The 20531-nt window shown below is 38.2% G+C and overlaps 1 protein-coding gene across 4 annotated transcripts in view; it reads left to right on the forward strand.

Moving 5' to 3' along the window:
• Positions 1–20531, forward strand: part of trappc13 (trafficking protein particle complex subunit 13) — a 62162-nt gene that overhangs the window by 30044 nt on the left and 11587 nt on the right. For 2 of the 4 annotated variants that reach the window (XM_072252613.1, XM_072252614.1), the window contains exons 8-10: positions 10139–10156; positions 13908–14041; positions 17111–17309. In XM_072252613.1, coding sequence (XP_072108714.1) covers positions 10139–10156; positions 13908–14041; positions 17111–17309 — 351 coding nt within the window. The remainder of the gene's footprint in view (positions 1–10138; positions 10157–13907; positions 14042–17110; positions 17310–20531) is intronic. The other 2 variants (XM_072252616.1, XM_072252617.1) reach the window with 1 other exon arrangement.

The following is a 20531-nucleotide window of genomic DNA, read 5'->3' on the forward strand; positions in this document are numbered from 1 at the left end:
TACTTTATATAGGCTGTGTATTTATCATATCATTCTTGCTTTTACTATGTGTTACTGTTATCTTAGGTCTTGTGTGTTGTTTGGCATGACTTGGTAGGTTATTTTTGGGTCTGCGAACGCTCACAAAATTTTCTCATATAAATAAACGGTATTTGCTTCTTCGCTTTACGACATTTTGGCTTACGAACCGTTTCATAGGAGCGCTCTACCTTCGGATGGTGGGGGAAACCTGTATACTGGTTATACTGGTTAGAGTTGGGAATTTGCCAAAGACTTCCGGTAAGATGGCGGCAAGTTCGGACACAGCGGCCACTCTGGATCTAACCATCTGTGTAATTATTCATACTTGTCTTTTTTACGATTGCAAGACACTGCTGGTTATCAGGAGCAGCAAATACTACAGCTCTACCCCATCAGCGAGTTGCTCAATAGCAGTGGAGTTGGACTCATTACATACCATTGTTTGTAGTTGCCTGGTCTTCTTGCATACCATTGTTGTGCCGAAGCTGTGCACAGTCATAAAAAAATGATTATCTTGGATGTTTTTCTTGTGATTGCAGGACCCTGTTGGACATTGGTAATATAGAATACTGCAAGTCAGTTTCATTGGTTCATTTGGGAGACCGATGGCAGGGGTACTGGGTTGCTTTGATTGCGGTGAGCACTGGGCCCTCAGGCAGCGAGGTCTCCTGTTGCAACCGCCCAAGAGAGGAGATGCTGAGGCAGTGTGGGAGAGAGCAGACTGTGCTGAAATCTGTGCTGGGTTGGAGGTCTAGCCCCTCCTGTTGGTGCTGCCTTCCAGTGTTGCTCGGTGGAAGAACAACCTGGACAACATCCCATGGACCATCATTCTACAGGCCATGCCAATCAGGGACTTGGGCTATATATTTTTCTGACTGTATGTTTTATGCTATCATAACCATATGTAGAGTATGCTGTTGGTAATGTGTTTTGTATCTTGGCCCTGCAAGAATGCTGTTTCATTTGGCTATGTTTATGTATGGTTGAATGACAACTAAACTTGAACTGGACCTTAATTTCCACCTAGGCAGGCAGAAATCATCTGGTTAGATCTCCAAATAGGATTAGATTACACTGGCCTCATTTTCTGTAGACTTGAAGAACACCCTCTTAAATGACGGTCTACAGAGTTTTTGTGGGAATAAATTCCATTTTAAAGAGGGCAATAAAAGGAAAACATTTGGTTTGGAGATGAGATACTGTTCTTTGTGCTTCGGTTGGACATTGATATAACATGGTGGGAGGCGACAGATAGATGGATCAGAATGACAGTGGGATAGAAACAAGAGCTCTGAGACTGTGGACTGAACAGAGCTGCTCTGAGAAGTGGGTATCCAGTCTGCATTTGGTTCCTCCAAAGTGGAGTAGCTGGCCCACATTGTGATCACTAAATGCAGGTGAATGGCTACTTCTCCTGGAATGACTGTTTGGGTTCCTGAATTTAAATTTCTCTCTTTCAGACTGTCCCCAATAACCCATTACCAGGTAGTCTCTACGACAGATCTCTAGGCAACCTTGACCGTATACTGTCAGATATACAGTATTCCCTTTCTCCTAAAAATGTTGCCTGACCTATTATTTAGAACCATACCATAGAACACTACAGCACTGATCCGTACCTGGATACGTATTTGAATTATATTGTGCTTGAAATTAGTATGGTTAAAGTGTTAATTTTAATTGTCTCAAAATATAGTTCTGAATTATAATGGTGAATTTTAGATATCTTTTAGATAACTTGTGATGAAATTCAGTCTGTGTCCAAGTTTCTCCTATTTCCAGATTCCAAATATGGGTAACTATGTTGTATTGGTTTTAATATTCATGGTCAGGTATTACTAGAAATTTGAGCAAGAGGCAGTGAAATGTGCAATAAGTTGATGAATAATGAATCTGACTTTATATCCTGTATAGGCAATTTCAAAGTCTTTCTTGCTGCCTGTTATTCCTGCTTGGATTCAGTACCAAGTGAGCATAGCTTATAAACACTTGATGAACGGTCTCAGCTCGGAATGTTGACTATTCTTTTTCATAGATGCTGCCTGACCTGCTGAGATTCAGCATAGAGTCATAGAAAAGTACTGCACGGAAGCAGGCCCTTTGGCCCATCTAGTGCATGCTGAACCATTTAAACTGCCTACTCCCATCAACCACCCTCCATACCCTACCATCCATGTACCTATCCAAACTTTTCTTAAATGTTGAAATTGAGATCAACATTTAAGAGAATGTTAAATGCATGCACCACTTGCGCTGGCAGCTTATTTCACATTCTCATGACCCTCTGAGTGAAGAAGTTTCTTCTCATGTTCCCTTTAAACTTCACCTTTCACCCTTAACCCATGACCCCTGGTTGTGTCCCACCCAACCTCGTGGGAAAAGCCTGCTTGCACTTACCCTATTATACCCCTCATAATTTTGTATACCTCTATCAAATGTTTACATAATTTTCCTGTAAGTATCTCTGTAAAAGTTTTGTGGCTAGTTGTGTGCTCAGCAAGGAAATAACAAGTTTACCTTCAAATATATATGTTAAGTTATCTTTTTATGAACACAACTCTTGCATTTAGCAATACAGTCAGACCCCGCATAACGCTACCCCACAGTGCTGATTCATTACGTTGTTATTCAATTTTTTATTGAAATTTTAAAAAATGACAAAAATTCATTGTAAACAATACTTAAAATTTGAGCGGCTGCCATTATAATAAGTGTTCAATTAGCCAATGAGAGTGCTTTACATGCACTCTGAGCCACTCACAGCCAATCACTTATTACTTCACACTCTACCTTCCTCAACGTGTGTAAACATTCTTGCTCGCCAACTTATTCTATTTTTTTCACTTATAATGTCTGGAAAATAGCCTGCAACTTCCAGTGAGGGTAGTACATCTAAGATGTCGAGGAAAAGCATTAGCATGGGTGTAAAACTGCAGTGAGATAGCATTTGGAAGCTGGTGAGTGAGGTGTGGAAGAAGCTATGCAATGACATCCTAGGATTTCAGGCAGAACCAGTCAACCAAAACACCATTGAACTGGTCAGTGAAGCGGGATTAGAGGATATTAATAATGACGATGTTGAAGAGTTACCGCATTCTCATGGTGAGAGCCTTAATAACGAAGAACTTCGAGAATTGGCAGAGCAAAGCAACGTGGGTGAATCTGAGGACGTGGATGGAGAAAAAGAAACACCAGCAGAAAACCTCACCACAAAATTCCTTAGCACTAGCATTACCACGATCACACAAATCATGGACTAGCTTATCGATAATGGGCTTGACTGTGAACGAAGCAATAAGGCAAAGAGAGGTGTTCGCAACATGATTTTCTGCTACCAAGAACTGCTTCATGAGAAGAAACTTAAGAAAAGGCAGTCAAATCTTGATGCCTACTTGAGGAAAAAGCCAAGTTAGAGGAGGACCCACAGCCTGGTCCCTCCTCTAAGGTGCGACCATCAGCTGCTTCCCTCCGCTGCTGCTGCTGCTGCTGACAACTGATGGACAGGTTAGGCCTTTTTGCATGCTTGTTATTCCACGAATTACTGTGTATACATAAAATAAACTTCCATATCCCAGGTTTGATTTTTAAAAACAAAAATCAGGCTCCCACGTCCATTTACGTAATATTATAACGAACCCACATAGCGCTGACTTACATTGCGTTCTACCTCCGTGGAACATCACCTCAGAGTTAAGTGAGGTCTGAGTGTACTTAATTTGATATTAATGTAACTTGTATTTTTACTAGTTATATTTTTAGTATTAAAAACTTTTAATTTGGGATTGATTTATTATTGCCACACGTACTAAGATACAATGAAAAGTTTGTCTTATACTGTTCATACAGATCAGATCATTACATAGTGTATTGAAGTAGAATAATTACAATCCAAAAAAGGTGTTAAAACTATCGGGAAGGTGTAGTTTAGGTAAACAATAAAGCACAAGATTACCCTCTATTTTCTGATGTAGATTCTGTAAAAAATCAGTTCACAGTTAAAGAATTTTCAGGTAGCAAAGCAGAAATGAGAAAGTACACCTTTTGGTTGTTACTTACTGCCCCATAGAAGGTTTTAAATTAGGATTAAAGCATTAGATTTAAGTTATCATATCTTAGTAACTATGAGCTTTAAAACCCATTATATTTTGAAAACTTACAATGGAATTGTACCTCTGATATGTATGTTTGCCATTTAGGTGAGTCCTTAGACTGTAAAGTTGAATAGTTTAGAGCAATGTACAGAAGATTAGTTTTTGATTAAGTTTTTGTTCAATTCAATGATTTTCCACCCACCACCTCCCAAATGTGATAGAGGAATCAGTCCCATCTGTCGAGGAGCAGGAAATTACTGATGGACACTTCAGGATTTCCACAATGCTGCTGTTTTACTGTTGTCATTTCTGTAAAATCTGAGCCAGTATATTTGTATCCAGAGAACGCAGCTTGTCTTTGAGATTTTTTTTCATTAAGTAGTTCTTTAATTCTAGAGTTAAAAACAAGTGATTCACAGCTCAAGGGCTTCTACTTTTGTCATGCATCAGAAAGCATCAGGTGTATGGAGATGGGTTTTTTAATTATTTTTTCTGCTTTGTTTAATTTCATCAGTGTAGCTAAGATTAATAACTGTAGAGAAGTAAAGTTATCCACTTCGAATCGATGTAAGACAGAGAACATTTTAATAATGGTGAGCAGCTATAGTGACCTTGTATGATCATATGCTCATCACTAAAGTAATGCTCAGATACAATCTAATCAGAGAATCTAAAGGAGTACAAATTAGACTTCAAAGATGAAGTCAGCTATGGAGCTTAATATGTAATGCAGATAGTTTGGGAACAATCACTGTCAAACTAGAGAACGCATTGTTGCAAATTTATCTGGATGATCAGCATGTTAATTTAAATCTTCATTTATGTCGCTAGAACTGATTTATCTGTCAATTATTACATTACTTTTCGTGGTAGCTTACTATGTACAAATTGCTCCTGTGTGTTTAATTGGCCATATTTTAGAGGCCGAAGATTATGACCAGAATTGGGTTTATTATCGCTGTCTCGTATAATGTGAAATTTGTTGCTTTGTGGCAGCGCAAAGACATAAAATTACTATCAATTTCAAATTAAATAAATAGTGCAAAATATGATAACGAGGTAGTGGTCATAGTTCATGGATCTGTTGGCATTGTAGGGAAAGCTAGTACACCTGGTTGAATCTCCTGTGGGTGCAGGGAGGACATGCAAACTTCACGAAGACATCAGTTGGAGATCAGCATTGAACCTAGCCCTGGGAGCGGCAGATGTACCTGCTGTACCAGTATGTGCTTCTCTCTGTGTCTGAATTATTTTACTTTTAGCATTAGCTATCAAATAATCAAAAGCTGTTACTTTTAGTGTTTATTTTCAGTTATGTATGTTTCAGATTTTGAAAATTTCCTCAGTTAAATGGTGTTTTTTTTTAAAAAAAAAAATTCTAACGTTTAGTAACAGTTCAAAAACCATGACAGCAGCAAGCATTTGAAGGCTGTCAGGATGTTCAGAAAATGTGGCCTTGTAGTACACTGCCAGGGGTGGATTCAATCACTGATAAGGGTTCACTTCCTGCCACTGCTTGTAAGGAGTGTGTATGTTTTCCCTTGCCCATGTGGGTTTCCTCCAAGTGCTCCGGTTTCCTTATACATTCCAAAGACATGTGGTTAGGGATAATAAGTTGTAGGCATACTTTGTTGACACCAGCTATGTGGTAACACTTGCAGGTTGCCCAGCACAATCATCACTGATTTGATTTGAAGCAAACAATGTATTTCACTGTATGTTTCAATGTACACATGACAAGGAAAGGTAGTCTTCTCATTGTGTCTTGGGGGAAACCTTAAGGGTCCTGACTGATGGGCTTTCACATTGTGATAAGGTTAGTGTCTACAGATAGGCATAGCAGGCGGCAAATCTAGATAGTAGGCATATCCAAGTCCAGGTCCCATATTTAAGAAATGTTGTTGTGGCATTGGAGAGGGTCCAGAGGAGGTTTACAAGAATGATCATGGGAATGAAAGGGTTAACATATATGGAACTGTTGATGTTTCAGGGCCTGTACTCACTGGAGTTTAGAATAACGAGGGAGAGTCTCATTGAAACCTACTGAGTAGGCCCAGGTAGAATGGATGTGGTGAGGATGGTTCCAACAGTAGGAGAGTGTAGGACCAACGGGCACAGCCTCAGAATACAAGGACATCCTTTCAGAATGGAGATGAGAAAGAATTTCTCTAGGCAGCGGTTGGTGAATCTATGGAATTCATTGTCATTGCACATATTTAAAGTGGAGGTTGATGGGCCCTTGTTTAGTAAAAGTGTCAAAGGTTTTGGGAAGAAGGCAGAAAAATGGGGTTGAGAGGGATAATAAATCAACCATGATCAAATGGCGGACTACTTGATGGGCCCAAATGGCCTAATTCTGCTCCTATGTCTTATGGTGTAAGTTGTTCTTAAAGCATTAAGTGTGGGTTATCAGGCTCCTGTATTGCATCTCTGATAGAGGGCATGTCCTAGGTTGTGAAGTTCCTTAATGATGGATGCTGCTTTCTTGAGGCAGCATCTCTTCAAGATATCATGGGTTGTTCTATGTGCTATGATGAAACTGGCTGGTCTATAACCCTGTGCAGCCCCTTGTGATCTTGTGTTTTGGAGGCTTCATACCAGGCTGTGATGTAACCAGTCAGAATGCTCTATACCATTCATCTATAGAAATTTGCAAGAGTCTTTGGTGACATACCATTTCTGCTCAATCTTCTAATAGAGTAGAGCTGTTGGCGTACCTTCTTCATGATTGCATCAATGTTTTAGGGCAATACACACAAAACGCAACAGCACAAGCAGCATCTACAGAAATAAATAAACAGTTGACATTTTGAGCCAAGATCCTCCAGGGCTGGAAAGGAAGGGGGAAGAAGCCAGAATAAGGAGGTGAGGAGAAGGGCGAGAGGACAGGCTAGGTGATGGATGAAGCCAGGTGGGTGGCGGAGGGGAATAAAGTAAAAAGCTGGGACATGATAAGTAGAAAAGGCAAAGGGCTGGAGAAAATATCTGATAGGAGTGGAGATCAGGTCACGGGAGAGGAGGGCCACCAGAAGGAGGTGATTGGTATGTAAGGAGGAGGAAGAGGCCAAAGCATGGAAAGGGGGAGGGGAAAATTAAAAGAAGTTGGAGAAATTGACGTTCATGCCATGAGGTTGGAGGCTACCTAGACAGAATATGAGGTGTTGCTCCTCCAACATGAGAGTGGCTTCATTGTGGCAAAAGAAAGGAAATGAAGATGGGAATTGAAACGGTTGGCCGCCAGGAAATTCTGTTTTTTCTGGATGGAGCTAAGGGGCTCAACAAAGTGGTCCCCCAATCTATGTCGGGTCTCACCAATGTGGAGGAGACCACACTGGGAGCACTGGATACAGTAGTCAACTCCCAACAGATTTGCATGTAAAGTACCACTGTCTCACCTGAAGTGGCTGTTCGGGGCACTGAATGGACGAGGGAGAGGATGTGAATAGGCAGGTTTAGCACTTTGACCACTTGCAGGGAGGTTAGTGGGGAGGGACGAATGGACAGAGGGAGTGGAGGGAGGGAGATAAATATGTCTTTGGTGGTAGTGTCCTGTTGAAAATGGCAGAAATTGCAGAGAGTGCTGCGTTGGATGAAGAGGTTCATTGGGTGGTAGGTGAGAAGAAGAGGAGCTCTACCCCTGTGAGGTGATGGGAAGATGGGGTGAGCGCAGACGTCTGGGAAATGGAGCAGATGTGTGGTTCGACAGTGAAAGAAGGGAAACTCTGTTCTTTCAGGAAGGAGGATATCTCTGATGTCCTGGAAAGGGAAGCCTCATCTTGGGAACAGATATCGTGGAGACGAAGGAACTGAGGAAAAAGGAATTGTATTTTTATAGGAGAAAGGGTTGTAAGAGGTATAGTCATGGGAATTGGTGGGTTTGTGAATGATATCAGTAAACAGTTTGTCTCTAGAGATGGAGACAGAGAGATTGAGAAAGGGGAGAGAGGTGTCAGAAATGGACCAAGTGAATTTAAAGGCAGGGAGGAAGTTGGAGGCAAAGTTGATGAAATTGATGAGCTCAGCATGGGTTCATGAAGCAGCACCAATGCAGTCATCAGTGTAACGCAGCAAGAGTTGAGCATTACTAGGGAAGGCTTAAAACATGGACTGTTCCACGTAGCCAATGAAAATGCAGGTATAGATGGGATCTATGCATGTACCCATGTTTACACCTTGGGTATGAAAAAAGTGGGCAGAGCCAAGAGAGAAATCGTTGAGGGTGAGGACCAGTTCTGCCAGTGGGAGGAAAGTGGTTGTGGAGGGGAACAGGTCAGGTCTGTCGTTACGAAAGAAGCAGAGAGTTTTAAGGCCACCTTAACGGTGGATGGAAGTTGATAGGGACTGAACATTCATGATGAAAATGAGGTAATCAGGACCAGGGACTTGAAAGTTGTTGACGAGATCAAGAACATGTGAAATGTTGTGGATATATGTAGGAAAGGACTGAACCAAGGGGGATAAAATGGAATCAAGTTATGTATATACAAGTTCAGTGGAGCAGGACCAGGTGGAAACAGTGGTCCTACCTGGACAGTTAGATTTGTGAATCTTGGGTAAACGGTAGAAGTGTGCAGTGTGGGGTAAGGGAACTGTAAGATTGGGGGCTATGGATGGGAGGTCTTCAGAGTTGATAAATTTGGTGATGGTGTAGGGGACAATTTTCTGATGGTCCTGAGTGGGGTCCTATTCAAGGGGAAAGTAAGAGTGGGTATCTGAGAGTTGCCACCTGGTCTCAGCAAGGTAGAAGTCAGTCCGCCACACTACAACAGTACCCCATTTGTCTGCGAGTTTGAAGATAAGATTGGGATTAGTGTGGAGAGAGTGGAGGCCAGTGCATTCAGAGTGGGTAAGGTTTGAAGATATGAGAGGAGTGCTGGAGTTAATCAAGTTGGTGTCTTGTTTGCATTTGGAGATGAAGAGATCCAGCAATCCAGAGACTCCTCAATGTGTGTATTCTCCTAACTTTCCCTTACTGAAGTCCAAAATCCTCTCCTTAATTTTGCTGACGCTGAGTGTGAGGTTATTGTTGCAACACCATGAATCAGCTGAACTGTCTCATTCTTGTACGCCTTCTCGTTGCCGTCTAAGATTTTACTAACAATAGTGGTAAAATCTCACATGGCACAAGTTTGCATTGTTATAAACTTGCTTGTGTTCCCATGAAGTTAGAAGTTTGAGGACTGACATCATGCAGGTATTTAAAATGATACAAAGGAGTCCAGAGAGTAAAGTTTTATCTTTCCTCTTGTTAGGACATCCAAAGCAAGAATCAATTTGGAATAAAATTACCAAGCTACATTTTTACACAAGTGGTTATGAAAATTTGGAATTTGTCCTCTTGATGGTCTGCAGATGTTGGGCTACTTAACATTTTTTGAATTAAGAGAGAGATTTTTGTTGGGCAAGGGTATTAAGAGGTATAGATTTCTGCTCTGGGAAATTTCTCATGAATGTCAGACCCAAATGCACAGTTCCTCTGCAATGTAGTGCTGTTTTGTTCAAAAGTTCATGTGCAAAGAATATCAGTAACAACTTAAATGCAATTGGAACTGAATGTTGTGAAAAGCAGTAATGCATACATGGTAGCATGTGTGTGCAAATGTATTTTCTTGTTTTATTCCAACAGAAGGAAATGATTCATTAAAACTTTGCTCCTTAGAGAATAGAAAATATTCTTTCAACTTTTTATTCCACTCCTAGGGTATCTAAATTTTACTGAACAAATTCTAGATTTTATTTCAGTTTTTAACCAAAACAAACTTTCAGTTGGCTTCATGTCCTCTTTAATGTATTCTTCAGATTGGGTATTCTGAAAGTGCTGGCCTCTTTAATGTACATTTGTTTTATTTTGCCTCCTTTTTTGTGGGCACTTTACTTTGTCTTTCTTCCATACTGTTGATAGCATCTTGGAAACACAATGAAGAAAATAAACATGCTTTTCATAAATCTTTGGGTAAAGTAGTTGTTCTTCTTAACATTTAACCCTTATTTCTCTAATGTTTGCTTTTTAATTTTTCCCCTATTAGAGTGACCTCAGTTCTGTGGTAATTTTTTATTTATTGCTACTTTGCACATTGATTTAATTGCAATATAATCACAATTGCTTTAATTAACATTAGCTAAATTTGTCGAGAAATACAGTACCTTGAAAAAGTATTCAGTCCCCAGCCCATTGTTCACGTAAGTGAGTATTACAACCAGGAATTTTGATCAATTTAACTGCGAATTTTTGTTTGTGAATCACTTGCTCCTTTTTTACAGCAGGGCCCAAAACAAGGAAAACTGTAAAGCATGAAATACTAAGAATTCAAAAACAAATGTCAGCAGTACAAAAATATTCATCCCTTTTTGCTTGATACTTAGGTGAACCATCTCTCACAGCTATCACAACCAGTAATATTTTTGGATAAGTCTCTATGAGCTTTGCACAATGTGATGGAGCAAGATTTGCCCATTCCTCCTAGAAAACTTGCTCAAGCTGTGTCAGGTTAGTTGGGGAGTGGCAGAGGACAGCACTGAGGTTTTGCCAGACATGTTTGATTGGGTTATAGTGGACTCTGGGACACTCAAGGACATCAAGTTTCTTCGTTTGAAGCCACCTCATGGTTGTTCTGGCAGAGGCTAAAAGGTTTTTACCCTGGATCTCTCTTTACTTAGCAACATTCATCTTCCCATCAATCCTGACCAGATTTCTAGTCCCTGCTGCTGAGAAGTGTCACCCATAGCATGATGCACCATACTTCACAATAGGAATTGTGTTACCTGGCTGATGTGCAGTATTAGATTTATGCCACACATATCGCTTAGCTAAAAAGTTCCACTTTAGTTTCATTGACCACAAGCCCTTCCACATCTTTACGGTACCTTCTAAGTGATGCTTTGCGAAGTCTTTACGGGCAAGGATCTGCTCTTTTTATAGCCAGGGTTTCTTCCTTGCCACTCTTCCATAAATATCCTTTTTGTGCAAGGTCCTAGAGATTGTGGAGCCATAAACTTCATCTCCAGTTCAGCAACTGACTTCTGCAGCTTATTCAGTGACTGGCATCACAGTAGTTTCTCTTACAAGTGCCATTCTTTGGTGACTAAGTTTAGAGGGGAGGCCTGAACTAGTCAGTGTGGCAATAGTTATATATTTTTTCCACTTTTTCACGACGGACTTCACTGAGTTCTGAGGTATATTCAGTGCCTTTAGGATGACCTTGTACCCTTCCCCAGATTTCTGCTTCTATATTATCATTTCCTTTGCTTGTCTTGAATGCTCTTTTGTCTTCATTTTGGTTTAGTCTATTGAAAATCTGCCATACTGCTGGACATTACACAGAGAGATAGAGGGTAGCTATTCACGTGATCCTTCAATTTTCTGCATCATCAAATTGGGTGATTTGGAAAGGTAATATATAGTGTTGCACCTGAGGAAAGTTAGCATAGTAATTACAAAGGGGATGAATACTACTTCAGCCTCACAATTTTGGTTTTTAATTTAAGTAAATTGTTGACAGGTTTTGGAATTTTTCTTTTGATTTGACATGATGCATAATATTTTGTAGATTAGTTCAAAAATCCTACTTCATTATATTTTAGATTTTTTTAAATGAGACAGTAAAATGTGAAAATGGGTGTAGGGGCTGAATTCTTTTTCAAGACACTGTAATGGAGAAGCATTGGTCCAATTTGAATTATTTTAACACTCAATTAGATATTCCATGAAATCTTGACCACAAAATAAATAACTACGCAATTTGTTAATTTAAGAATCCAATTTTTCTGGATAATCTGTGATTTTATTTCAGTAAATGTTTGAAGGAAAATTCAAAAATAATTTTGTGATGAGACTGAATTATAACAAACTTATGCTTTTCCATTACATCACTAATCTCATCATCCAAGCTTGCATAAAATTTCTGCTAAATGGCACACAAAATTAAATGAATCAAGGGGGTTTGAGCAATGGATTTGTGGGAACATGTTTTGTCAAAGATGGTATTTTAATAATTCCTTAATATTGATGATGGTTTTGAGATATGACCAGTTCAAAGTGTTTTTGATGGTTCTAAAGTTTAAAAAGTTTGCAGGACAGATCTAAAATAGGACATAGCTAATATTGAAATTCTGATGATGATTCCTTTGCCATTTTTCACATCTCGTTGGAACCTACCAGCGGAAGCTGTCAACAGTGAGAATTTCTCTGCAATTTTATTTTTGAACAAGTTTAATAAAACCATGAGGGCTGAAAACTTTAATGTTTCAGATCAATTACCTATCATAAGAGCTGCTCTCTACTGATTTTAAAAAGCGGTTGCATCTATGGAGTAAATTGCACTTATAAACAAAATCTTGTCATTATCAAATATTGAAATAATTCGTTCATACTTGATTAAACTTGATGTAAAACTGCAGGAAACTGTTCAACACACTAACGTTTATGTTAACTTTGAAAAAAACTTTATAGTTAGACCCATTACAGGTCTAACTATTACATAAACATTCTTTATTCTGTCCTAGTATGGATAATCCTAACCACAGAGCGGTTCTTGTTGTCCATGTGTATATATATATATTTTTTTACAGCAAAGGTATTCTTTTGCTGACATTGATAATTCAATGTGAATCATGCCAGTTTTTGTTGGTTTTGTATTGTAAATGTATGTGCTGAGAGTTTGCAAACTCATTTCATACATACACCCTAAAGCCGATTTAAAATCTTATTCCGTTAGGGCTTGGTTATATACATAGTTGAATACTGAAGAAAAACAATACTAGTTATATGTTATCCAGGCCCACATTTAAGCAATGCAAAACACTGTTCTGTGGAAATGGGTATAGAATGGGATAAACAGTATGATTATTCCACTTAAATTTCAGAAACCTGTATTCTGTAAACAGTTTTAGGCTTCCTTTTGTTTTTAATTAATGCCATGTGCCAATTGGAGAAAGGACAAACAATAAATTGCTTTATAATTTTGCTCCTCACTGTATTCTTATACTTATTTTATTGGCTGCAGACAATTGCTGTTTAATTAAATTGGTTATGATGAGAGTGATTCTGTTCTATGGCTGCTAATTATTTTAGTGAATGCAGAGCTAGAAATATATACCAATTATCAAGGCTTTTTAACAATAGGAATACATCTGACCTGTATTATAATTACTGTGTGCATCAGCTATTTTTATTTGTTAACTATAAGAAACCTCGAATGCAAACTTGCACATGTTTCTACTGACACATTGCATATCTATTAGTAAAAAATTCTGAATTGCTGCTCAGTTTTAAACAGGGTACTCAGGAGTATTTTAGGCAATAAATGCTCATTAATAGCATAATCATTTAAATACCCTTGTACTTTATTAAATCTTAAAGAACTTTAATATTTAAGTTAATTTATAAGTTGCATTTTAGGAATGTCTGTCATATACTCTACTGAAGCTACCATTTTTACTCATTTGTTTAGATTTTGGTGTATTGTCAGGGAAAAGTAATGCTGTTTTCTAAATATTCCTCATCGATGACTTAACTAAAGTTTATACTCTTAGAACTCAACTGTTGTACTGTAGAAAATAAATAAGTGCATTTATCACAAATCCATTGCTGTCACTAAATTAATAAGCTAATGTTGAAGTAAGATATAAATTATGCTTCTGCTTTCCTTTATTAATTACCTTCCGTTATTCCAAGGCATGAACTAATATTTCATTTAATTCGCAGGAACTGGTACAATTTTATTCAGAGGGTTTTCTTTCTTATTTGTTTTCACCCCTCAACCTACCCTTCTCCAATGCCTCCTCTCACCCCTGTAGACGGATGAAGTCTTTTTGGAAGCCCAGATACAAAATATTACAACTACCCCAATGTACATGGAAAAAGTTTCACTTGAACCATCCATTATGTACAATGTAACTGAGCTGAACACAGTCAATACAGGAGAGAATGGGTAAGAAACTTTAAAGTCATGTTTGAATCACTGCTACAGTATAATTCACCATGGCATATGTATTTCACAGATTGCATTTTTTAGAGAAAAATAAAATCAACTTCCCTATTCCCTCTTTGGATGACTTTTTCCTTCTCCAAAAACACTAAAATTCCACAGCATCTTTCCTGTCCTGTTAAATGGAAGGTAATGTGCACAAATTGTGTTTTCAACCAGAATGAAACGTTAGATCTTCATCTAGTAAAGATTCTAGAATTTGCCTGAATTGAATGTTACTCAGTGAAACACATAGCATCAAATCTGATGCTATATGATTTTTTCTTTCCAAAATAATCTCAAAGCTGGCAAGTTTAGGAAAGAGATGGGAGAAAAATAATTGAAAATTTTTGTAAATGTAATATACAGTGCTTTAATGTTTCATTAAAATTGTTTTGAAACTAATTAAAACATCCTTTTTCATGCAAGTTGTTCAGATCATATCGCTGCACATATATGTGCTCATCTTGTTGGCCTCTTTTTGATTATATTCCCCATACCTTGTTTATTCACCAAAAAAGTTTAAAAAAAAATTTCATGTTGGATAATTTTGTAATCAATGCTGTTAATTTATTTCATATATTGTAAGTGAAAGAGGATTATGTCCAACTGATATTTGTCTTGCAAGTGATACAAGAGGCTACTTTATTTTTAATAAATGTTTAATTTAATGGAGTTATCAATGTTTAAATTTGCTGTAAAACAAAGGTGTATTTTTCGCCAATTGTTATGCACTAAGCAGTTTGAATATTTAACAATGTTTGCATCTTTCATTGACAAGGGAAATTTATTAATTTGAGATGACCTTTTGCTTAGATATTTGTGTACACCATAATGTAGTGTAATCATGCCTTTCTCTACTGGTACATTAGATAGAATCATGTGTAACTGTATCAAATAGCTTTGATTATGCTATAATAGTTGGGAACATTGTGTGATGTTCAAGCAAATTGCATCAATTTCCAATTCCCTTATAATTTTACTTAGTAGGTGCAGATGTCAAAGGGAAAGTGATTTATCTAGATGCAAATCTAAGTCTACAGGATTTTATCTTGATTCCATTTGGTTGCAAGTGGCTGTATGGTTTATCCATTGACTTTTGAATCTTCTCCACCACATTGTGATTGGATATTCACTTTCTGGATACTTACTTTCTGAATATTCACCTGAAAACTGCAATAAGAAAAAATAATTCAGATTCTTCAAGACTATTTTTGTTCTTGGAGAGCACAGATGCTTTGATTCAAATTGACTTATGACACTGAATTGCTTTAATCTGATTGGGTGTTTTCTTTCGGTGGTAAGGTCAGTATTAGGTTGCATGTCTAAAAATTTGGTTCATTTATTTCCAAGCTGGCAACAGTGCAGAAACTGTTTCAGACAAATGCAGTAATTCAGTCCACATTTTTTCCTATGTTGTTGCCACCTGTTTGGTGTAGAAAATTGGTTCTAGTATCCGAAGGTCTTTTCTTAGTATCATTGGTGAAAACTTTGTTTAGCATGGAATCATTTGATATTGGTATTCTTTGGTCAGTACATTCTATAGCTTCATTAATTGGCTATTACACCTCTTCCTGAAAGTTAAAGTTGCTGTTTTCTTTTCTCTATTATTCATCCCACATGATAATGGTGTGCTCTGGTAATGTGCACTATATTGCCCTGCAAGGTCTGGAAATAGTTTGCAGCTTAGTACAGCACACAAACATTCTTGAAACTTGTTTAAAAATTTCTGGGTAAGCTAAAATTAATGACCCAATTATTAAACCCAATAAGTGGAAATAGAAGAGCCAATGTAACTCAAACTGAAGCAGAGAACATTGATATTGTATATTTTAACATCATCATGTGCTGGGCCTGCTTTTTCTAGCCATCTTTCACCAGCTGTGTATTACTGGCAGATATAAAATGTCACTGGGAAACCCCAGTCTATAAACTTCTGTCAGAATTTGTACACATCATTTGGCTGGATGTAACAAATTATAGACAAACCATAAAGATATATAAATAGATGTTTTCTTTCTTTTTCAGGCCTGCTGTCCCAGCTATCCAAGCTGGGAAGAAATTGCAAATTAAAAACCCTGAAATGGTCTGATGGGGTAGGAGACTTAATTAGACCAGGAAGTATTAAGATTTAGTCTGACTGTTTATTTTGAGTTGTCTGGTGGCAGTAGTAGAACAACAGTTCTCCTTGTGCCACCAGCCAACTCAGAATAAATAGTTCTCCTACTCCAATATTGGAAGGATGCAGTCAACCTGGATTTCTATTTTTGATGGCCATCCAAGGAATATATCTTTAGATATTGGCTGAAGATAGTCTTGGTTTTAGTAGGTGCACTTTAAAGATTGAATAAGCACTACTAATTTCTGAAAAGTAGATTATAACTCTCAAGTGGTCCAACATTTTCAGGAAAAATTGGTTAAAGTATTAACCAGATTAAATTGTAGTTATACATACAACTTAGCTCTATTCTACATATAGACTATATTTTTAATCAATTAAAATAAGGGTAGAATTTGGGTGCCAGTAATCAAAATTCTAGTGTGATTTTTAATAAAATATGTGAAACAAAAGAAGGGGTTTCATCTCTTTGATTATAGGAATATTTTCAGTTTAAGAAAAACATTTTTGCTAAAACCTCTGAAATATACTGGAACAGGTTTATGCCAGTTTGATACTTGGAAAAGTCTTGAAATATTATGCTTAACGAATGCCAATGTTAAACTGTTGAAATGTTTTAAACAACATTTCAAATTAAATAATACATGCTGTGTTTTGAAATGCTGTTTAATATATTTTTATATCTTAAATAATGTCCAAGGTTATCGTAGATACCTTTAAAGGAGGGGGAAAAGAAAAGAAGCACATACTTAAAGAGCAAGACAAAATAATTTGGGAAATGTTGTATCAATATTAGCATTGCCTCATTAAAGAGAAAGATGCACTTCTAAGTCTTAGAATTTAATATAGTTTCAACTTCTCTATCCAAGTAAGTAAATATTTTTTGTGCAGTTGAATATTTACTGTCTTTACAGATTTTCCACGTTTGGGAAAATGACCTACTTGCAACCTATGGACACAAGGCAATACCTATACTGTCTCAAACCTAAACCTGAATTTTCAGAGAAAGCTGGGGTCATCAAGGGAGTCACAGTTATTGGAAAATTGGACATAGTCTGGAAAACAAACTTGGGGGAAAGAGGACGGCTACAAACAAGCCAGTTGCAAAGAATGGTTAGTAAATGTTTGCTCAATTTAGTTACCTCCATTTTGTACTTGTTAAAACTTACTTTGCTTTTATATAAGGAATAAGGTTCTATCCTACTCGTATATCCTCAGGTTTCATATTCACCAGTGGGATAATCACTGGAACAATTAAATTTTATTGAATGATAGAGCTTTTCAAGAAAGGCAAATTAAAAGTTTAATCATACTCATTTAGTAATGCAGTGATTTTATCGTAAAATGTCTGTAATGCATTTATTTTAAATTTGACTTGTTTCATTCTGTCACCTGAAGAAGGTAAGTTGTTTGCACACTGATTTTTTTTACTGAGTAGCCTTGAACAGTGTTGAACTTTGCAGCTTTGGAACTGTCAGATTTCCCTGAATCTGTCCATATTTTGACTTTCCGCCAGGGTCACTGAGAGTAATCTTAAGTTTTTTCCCCTTACCAGAAATTGGCTATACTTAGGCAGCATTAAATGTAATTTCTGTCTACATTAAACTTAATTCTCCACACAGATTGTGTCGGGAATCTTTCAAGACTGGATCCCTTTGTTCTACGGCTCTCCTCAGTGGCCTATTAATCACTGTGTAAGACAATTGGTCCTACCAAAATGCAATACCTTGCACTTGTCTGCATTGAATTCCATCTGCTATTTTTCAGCCCATTTTCCAGCTAGTCCAGATCCTGCTGCAAGCTCTGATAGTCTTCCTAACTTTCCACTACACCCCAATCTTGGTGTCATCTGCAAATTTACTGATCTTGTTAACCGCATTATCATCTAGATCATTGATATAAATGACAAACAACAATGGACTCAGCTCCAATCCCTGTGGCACTCCACTCGTCACAGGCCTGCAGTCAGAGAGCCAACCATCTACTACCACTCTCTGGCTTCTCCCACAATGCCAGTGTCTAATCCAGTTTACTATCTCATCTTGAATGTCAATTGACTGAACCTTCTTGACCAACTCCCATGCGGGACCTTGTCAAATGCCTTGCTAAAGTCCATTTGAACAATATCCACTGTCTTGCTTTCATTGTTTCCTGGTAACTTCCTCGAAAAACATTATAAGTTTAGTTAGACATGACCTACCATGCCAAAGCCATGCTGACTATTCCTTATCAATCCATGTCTTTCCAAATACTCATATCCAGTCCCTTAGAATGCCTTCCAATAATTTTTCCACTACTGATGTCTGGCTCATCGGCCTATAATTTTCTGGTTTATTTTTAGAGCCTTTCTTAAACAACGGAACAACGTTAGCTATCCTCCAATCCTCTGGCACCTCACCTGTCACTAAGGATGATTTAAATATCTCTGCTAGGGTGCCTGCAGTGTCTGCACTTGCCTCCCACAGGGTTGAGGGAACATCTTGTTAGGCCTTGAGGATTTATCCACCCTAACTTGCCTCAAGACAGCAACTCCTCCTCCTCCGCTGTAACCTGATAGGGTCCCTGAAGTAGATGCTGCTTTGCCTCACTTCTATAGAGTCTGTCTGTCTCCTGAATAAATACAGATGCAGAAAAACTCATTTAAGATCTCCCTCATCAGTTCTTGCTCCACACATTGATTATCATTCTGATCTTCTAGAGGACCAATTTTGTCTTCTGCAATCCTTTTGCTCTTAACATATCTGCAGAATCCCTTAGGATTCTCCATCACCTTGTCTGCTAGGGCAACCTCACGCCTTTTTTTTAGCCTTTTTGATTTCTTTCTTAAGAGTTCTCTTGCATTTCTTGTACTCCATAAATACATAATTTGTTCCTACCTGTCTATACCTGCTATGCACCTCCTTTATTTTCTTAACCAGGACCTCAATATCTTTTGAAAACCAAGGTTCCTTAAACCTGTTATCTTTACCTTTTATTTTGACAGGCACATACAAGCTTTGTACTCTCAAAATTACATTTTTGAAGGCCTCTTACATACCAAGTACACCTTTGCCAGAAAACAGCCTGTCTCAATCCACAATTGTCAGATCCTTTCTGAAACCATCAAAATGTGCCTTTCTCCAGTTTAGAATCCAACCACGGGTGAGACCTATCTTTTTGCATATTTACTTTGAAGCTAATGGTATAATGAACACTAGATGCAAAGTGTTTTCCAACACAAACGTTTGTCACGGTCCTGCCTCATTTCCTAATAGGAGAGAGATCAAGTATCGCAAAGTCTCTCCTTGGGACTTCCATGTTCTGATGAAGGAAACTTTCCTGAGCACATTTGACAAACTCTATCCCATCTAATCCTTTTACAGTATGGGAGTCTCAGTCAATATGTGGAAAGTTAAAATCACCTACTGTAACAACCTTATGTTTCTTGCAACAGTCTGTGATCTCTTTACAAATTTGTCCCTCTAAATCCCACGGTCTGTTGGGTGTCTGTAATATAGCCCCATTAATGTGGTCGTGTCTTTGTTATTCCTCAGTTCCACCCATATCGCCTCACTAGAAAAGTTCTCAAGTTTGTCCTGACTGAGAACTACTGTGTCAATTTTCCCTGACTACTAATGCCACCACTCCTCCTTTAATCTCTTTCATTCAGTCACATCTAAAATAACAGAAACCCGGAATGGAGAGCTGCCATTCCTGCCCTTCCTGAAACCAACTCTCACTAATGGCTACAACATCATAATTCCGTGTGCTGATGCATGTACTGAGCTCATCTGCCTTTCCTATGATACTTCTTGTGTTGAAGTATGCATAGCTCAGGACATTAATTGCACTGTGTTCAATCTTTTGATTCCTGATTTTGTTTGAGATTTTACCAACATCTGTCTCCACAACCTCTCCACTAACTGTTCTGGCACTCTGGTTTCCAACCCCCTGAAACTCTAGTTTAAGCCCTCACGTGCGGCACTAGCAAACCTTCCCGTTAGGATGTTAGTCCCCTTCCAGTTCAAGTGCAAACCGTCTCTTCTCTGCAGGTCCCACCTTCCCTGGAAGAGAGCCTGATGATCCAAAAATCTGACATCCTCCCTCCTACACCAATTGCTTAGCCACATGTTAAACTCTATAATTTTCCTATTTCTGGCCTCTCAAGCACATGGCATGGGTAGCAATCAGCCTCCCAAATGATCTGGAGTTTATCCAGTTCCTGCTCCAACTCCTTAACGTGGAGTGTTAGAAGTTGGACTGAATGTACTTCTCACAGGTGTAGTCATCAGGGACACTGGAGGTTTCCCTGCCTTCCCATATCCCGCAAGAGCAGCATTCAACTATCCTGCCTGG

This window comes from Mobula birostris, chromosome 3, assembly GCF_030028105.1.
Source record: "Mobula birostris isolate sMobBir1 chromosome 3, sMobBir1.hap1, whole genome shotgun sequence".
NCBI classification, from domain to species: domain Eukaryota; kingdom Metazoa; phylum Chordata; class Chondrichthyes; order Myliobatiformes; family Myliobatidae; genus Mobula; species Mobula birostris.